A 6074-nucleotide genomic window follows, 5' to 3' on the forward strand; every position below is an offset into this window, starting at 1 on the left:
GCACTGTGCAGCCTTATCGCCCGGCTTATCTTATCAATGAGAAACGGTTGCCGTCGCCGTCGCTGCAGGTGAGTAATTTTATTCATTCACTTAGTATTAAACGGCATTGCCAAGAGATTGCACATAGCGAAAAATTAGTCTATAATACAAAAAATATACAGTGTATCTATATATATGTTTAAGGCGCGCATGTGATTCGAAGGCCCTTCAAAAAATGTAGACAACTAATCCGCAGAGGTCACCAAACACATTTAGTGTTTGAAAATATCGAAAAAGTTTACTAAATTCTGTATAAAAACTTGTTGTGTGTGTTTCGTGTTTGGCTTGCTCCACATTTGAAAGAAAACTCCCCTCCCCCTTCCTGCCAAGCATCGATAAGATAACACGCCGCTTCGACCTGCCCCGCCTCGACTCTCTGTTGGAGCAGCATTGCGGGGCTCATAATAACAATAACTCTTAGCAGGTGAATAAGAAACAATTGTGACGTCATGAGCACTAAGTGAATTCTTTATTAAATCGAGTCTAATGCGACGCAGTTGGCAATTGCGTTTAAATTTGCGTCTTTTTTTAGCCAAATGCAGATACAAATCGTTTACCATTTGTCATTTTGTGTATACCCTGTGATTGAGAGACAAACGGGTGGTTTGGTTGAGTGTACGAGACTTGACTTGAAAATCCATAATGTTTTACAATCTCTTATAAATTATATTTAGATATGCCCTATTTAAAGAAAATCAAATTTCTGTGTATATTTATAAAAGCAAACTTATATACCTCAAATCAGAGCTATACGAATCGATATATGTGAATCTGAAATATGAAATCTTTAAGCTTTAAGGAATTTGTGACATAGTTTCTCTAAAGAAATTCGTGACTTTTGGACTGAGCAAAGTTTAATGTTTTAAAAACATCTATACCGTTACATATTTATACAACCTAGCAGTAGTAAATTGGTAAATAAATACCTCAAGGTCCTCAATGTTTATAAAGGACATATATCCAGAACGTCTAGCCATTCGAACCGCCAACAACAATCCATCCATTCCTTATCCCAGCTATTCGCTTCGTCCATACAATTTGACCATTCGCTTTTTACTTTATCCCTCCGTCAACTTTTTGGCATTGCCAATTCGAACCAAAAGAATTACTCATGTGAAGGTATAGCACATGTATAAGTGTTTATAGATCTTTACAGAGTGTATGCCCCATCAGCTCCCTATTCGGGCACTAACTCAACTAATGTTAGCTGATAAGCGTTCAATAAAATGCATGCGCAATAAACAGACTATGAATTGAGAAGGCAACCACACAATAGGCTCTACAGTCAACCAGCTCCACAGCTGATAGCGCTGTACATAATAAAAATATTACAAATTTTCCTGCTTTCCCGCTCTTGCAGGTATTCACCTCTACAAAATGCAGCTGCTGTTCCTAGCAATCGTCTCAGCGGGCCTCTTTGGCTGCTCAGCTGCTGTCGACTGTCCGAGCGTCTGCAAATGCCGTTGGATCATCGATAGCCTCTATGCGAATTGCTCGCGACGCGGCTTGCGCAGCTATCCGAACTTTAACGATATACCCGTGGAGCATTTGGATCTCTCCTTCAATGACTTTACGGAATTTCCACGGCAGTATGCCGATATGGATTCGCTGCTCTATCTGGATTTGTCGGACAATCGCATTGCCAATCTAGCTGCCGATGCGCTGATCGGGTTCAGCTCCCTACGCACCTTGCTGCTGGCCAACAATTCGATTGCCGATTGGTCGCACATCAATCCCAACGAGGCCTTCAAGTATGCGCCCAGCCTGAAGAGGCTAAGCCTGAGGGGCAACAGGTTGGGGAACTTTGGCGGCGATGTTGCCAGCGAGCAGCTGAATAGCCAGTCGCTCAATGAACTGGATCTGTCGGCGGCACAGATCACCATTGTGGGCGGCGACGTGCTGATCAATCAGCTGCCCAATCTGCAGCGCCTTTCCCTGGCCAACAATCAGCTGGCTCAACTGGCGCGTTTGCCATCGAAAAGTCTTCTCGAGCTGGACATGAGCAACTGCAACATGCAACGCCTCAACTCCATGTTCATTGAAGCGCTCCACAGCCTGGAGGTGCTCAATCTGTCGCACAACACAGCGCTGCAGTTCGGCTGGGAGGAGGATCTGATTGTCGGCTTGGAGCTGCGCAATTTGGATGTTTCCTACTGCAATCTGGATCAAATCGATCTGAGTGGCCTGCCCGTCCTTATGGAGGTGCGTTTGCGTGGCAATCTCTTGCGCTCGGTGGGCCAGAATACATTCGCCAACAATACGCTGTTAGAGCTGGTTGATCTATCCCAAAATGTGCTGCGCTTCATTGGCAATGCCGCATTCAATCCGCTCAAGCGACTCAAACACCTCAATTTGGCCTACAATGAGATTGCGCATCTGGATCGCAATCTCATCAGTGGCAACGATGCTCTCTTGGAGCTCAATATGAGTCGCAATATCATACAGAAGCTAACGAAAATTGTCTCCAATTCGGTGCGCGTCATTGACCTGAGCTGGTGCGAAATCAGCGTCATTGAGAGCACGGCCCTAACTGGCTTATCGGCTATACAGCGCCTGGACTTGTCCAATAATCTGATAAGCTATTTTCCCAGTTTGATGCGCTCGGAAACGCTGCAACAGCTGAATCTAGCCAACTGCAGGTGAGCTTTAATATGTTATATAGATAGGTAGATAGATAGATAGATAGATAGATAGATAGATAGATAGATAGATAGATAGATAGATAGATTGATAGATAGATAGATTGATAGATAGATAGGTAGATAGAAAGAGAGATAAATAGGTAGATAGATAGATAGATAGGCTTATAAAGTAATTCCCTTGACGTTTGTAGCAACCTTGACCTTACCCTCACTTTACTCTCACTATCAGCCTATGGGTATTCTAAGTAAATCCAGCTGCTTCATGGTAGCAGAAACTCAGCCTTGAATACATTGAAACCGACTGATAGACGAAGTTTTTTCATCAATTCCTTCTGTGCCTCCTTCAGGACCTCCCTCCGTATCTCTATTGGTAGCTGTCCATTTGTACCGTCTTCTACCTCAGAGCCAAAAAGTCAAATAGTACCGATATTTTTACATCGACTCTCATATCTAGAGCTTATCAACATTTTCAGTTTCTATCGAAGCCGATTAATAATTATCAATTTGATATACAATTGATATAACTATTATTCATAATTTCTTCTCTTCTTCTTTTGTTGTCATATTCACTTCAATTAATTTCTAAACTCTTTCCCCGCCCTCTTCTCCTCTGCAGGTTATCAACGATAAGAAACAACAGTTTCAGTGGCTTTCCCGAGCTAGCAGATCTACATTTGAATGGCAATCGCTTGATCAACCCCATTCCACCTGGACATTTTCGAGCGAACAAATTTCTCGATCAGATCTGGTTGGGCGACAATCCCTGGATATGCGAGTGCCAGAATCCCTTATTCGTCGAGTTCTATGACTATCTAACAGCTAAACCAGCCAAGGTGAATCGCACAACCACTGAATTCTATTGTGATCACTAATAAATCAACTCACGCTCTTGCTTAGCTCAAGGACCGTCACAATTTGCGCTGTGCCTCGCCGGCGAACTACTATGGCCAATTGTGGGACTATGCCTGCCTCTCCGACTGGACAGTGAGTGCGCGCAACAGCAGCGGGGAGAAGGTTTGGTCGACCATAATGCTCTCCATTCTGGGCCTTGGTCTGCTGGCTCTACTCTATGGCTGCTTTCAGAAGATGATGCGTAAGCATAAGCAGCGACAGAATCGCAGGGAATATAATGCCAATCACGAGGAGCTGCAACGCATGTAAGTTTTTAGAATTGACTACAAAATTTTAACAATAGCTATTAAATAATACAAGGTCAATAATAGCAGCAATTTGGGAGTAATATAATTATGAAGTAAAGTTAAGAGTAACATAAACTATGAGAAGTGAAGAAGGTAGCATATGAAAAACTTATAATAGCAATAGTTAAACTTAATTATATTATGGAGTAGAGCACAAATCTGGTATTAAATATTCCAATTTTAAACCTTTTTATACACTGAACCCATTGAAAATCAGCATGAATTTGAAAGAATTTTATAGAATTTCGATCTTTGTTATAGTTCCTCTAAGTATTTCCTCTATTTGATTCAGGCATTTTTTCTAAGTATTTCTTCTAAGTTTGTAGGATATAAGAAATAAGGTCAACTCAGAGCCTAGGCGCTCTAACTGAGTTGAAACCGACGACAGGTAGAGATCGTTGCAGTCGAGCTTCAATTGACCCATGGGAACTCTCTCGGCTCATTATGAAATAAATAAATGATCTTCTGTGGTTCTTCTTCAGCTATAGACTGGCAAATAGACAGATAGACAGATATATACGGACAGACATACAAACAGATATATAGTATTTCGATATATAATAATCCTTGAAATTCCCCATCTCTTCCAAACCCATCAGACGCGATATCAACGAACGCATGCTGCGCGAGGAGTCGTCAGCCACCTTGCAGCAGCAGCAGGAGATTAGCCTGTTGCCGTCCTATGAGGATGCATTGCGTATGCCCAAGCTGGAGCGTCCAGCCAAGTCCATGTTGGATCTGTCCGCTGCGCAGCGAAATCGCAAGCAGCTGCGCCGTAGCCAGACGCAGGCAGATGACGACAACTCGGGCGGCGAGGAGGAGCTGCAGCTGGACTCGCGTCAAAGATTTCGCAGCGTCGAAATGCTCTCCAATCGAGACAAGGAGAGAACAGCACAATATCAGCCGTATCGTCGCACTGGATATATGGAGTACAGTACGCAGTCGGGCAGTCGGCGCTTGAGCATCGAGGACTCGCGTTTTCCGGCTGCACATCTGAAGACGCAAAATTTGCAGAGCGCCGAGCAAATTGGCAACTTCCAGAGCTACGAGAACAGTCCGTATACGAAGAGGAAGCCAAAGATAGCGGAGATACCGCCCTTTAAGCGCATCAATGTTATGGCCAACAGTGTGGAGTTTCTCACCGATCCCGACTGCGATAGTATCGGCAGCAAGCCAGGCAGTCCCTTTGCCAGACGCAAGCCAAAGACGCCAATCAGCATGCAGGTGAGCGCCCAGGTGTATGCAATGGAGCACGATCAGCGCACCTCTGTTCAGCTGGATCCCGCCGTGGAGGATTACTTCAGCAATGCCCAGAAGAGACCTGCGTCCACATCAACCATAGCCAGTGACTTCCAGGAGGTCGCTGCGCCAGATATCGCCTCGTTGCCTGACGATGACACTCGCTCAAATGTCTCCACATCCGCCGCGGAGATCGATCTGGAGCGCGGCATGCGCAAGAAGCGAAAGAACTCGTCCACGCGCCGGGTAAGCGGAAACTTTAGCGCTGCCGCGGCCAACGACAGCTCCAGCTCTGCCAGCGATGGCGAGCGCAGCGTTCCAGTTCACAGGCCCATGAGAGAGACCCTATTCTAAGCACTCACGTAAAAAAAACACACGAACGACTTAAGTTAAACCGATTCTTGTTACATTTTTTACATTTTCGTTTAAACGTATTAAATATTCTATATTTAGCTCTTAAGTCCTATTTAAACTTCATGTAATGCACGCATCTAAAGTAAAATATAATCGAACAATTTCATGATTTACACATATATTCAGTGTGTCTAATATATTGGCCAGGAAGGTATGCTGTTGAAATCAACAAAACTCATGCAAATTACACAGTGTAACTAATATTTTTGACAGGTGCATCGATATTTTGGTCTCGACTGTCTGCTGTTCAAGTGAAATATAGTGTGAGTGGATGCACTGAAATCTGAGCAATATAAACAATATTTTTGGCATATGCATCAATATTTTGGCGAACAGTGTAATGCACTCCATTTATATTGATCAGTATATAAGTACATACACACACATATATACATATTTTAAAGTGCTATTCACAATATTGTCAATTTTCTCTTGGACTAGGCTGGTTGAGCACTCAATTGGCACTTTATTTTGGCTTGCACTGTAGCCAACCGCTGTATAGCAAAGACAAAAACCCACCCGCAATTAGCAGCGACACATC

General features: G+C 43.6%; 1 protein-coding gene across 1 annotated transcript; it reads left to right on the forward strand.

Moving 5' to 3' along the window:
* Window positions 1-126: 126 nt before the first annotated feature.
* Window positions 127-5652, forward strand: LOC108653622 (uncharacterized). The gene is made up of 5 exons (XM_018104265.3): window positions 127-463; window positions 1400-2678; window positions 3298-3514; window positions 3579-3838; window positions 4480-5652. The coding sequence occupies exons 2-5, from the start codon at window positions 1417-1419 to the stop codon at window positions 5471-5473; spliced, it is 2733 nt and encodes a 910-aa protein (XP_017959754.1). The 5' UTR covers window positions 127-463; window positions 1400-1416; the 3' UTR covers window positions 5474-5652.
* Window positions 5653-6074: the final 422 nt, after the last annotated feature.

Source organism: Drosophila navojoa, chromosome 5 (assembly GCF_054131105.1).
Source record: "Drosophila navojoa isolate 15081-1374.11 chromosome 5, UAZ_NAV_1.0, whole genome shotgun sequence".
NCBI lineage: Eukaryota > Metazoa > Arthropoda > Insecta > Diptera > Drosophilidae > Drosophila > Drosophila navojoa.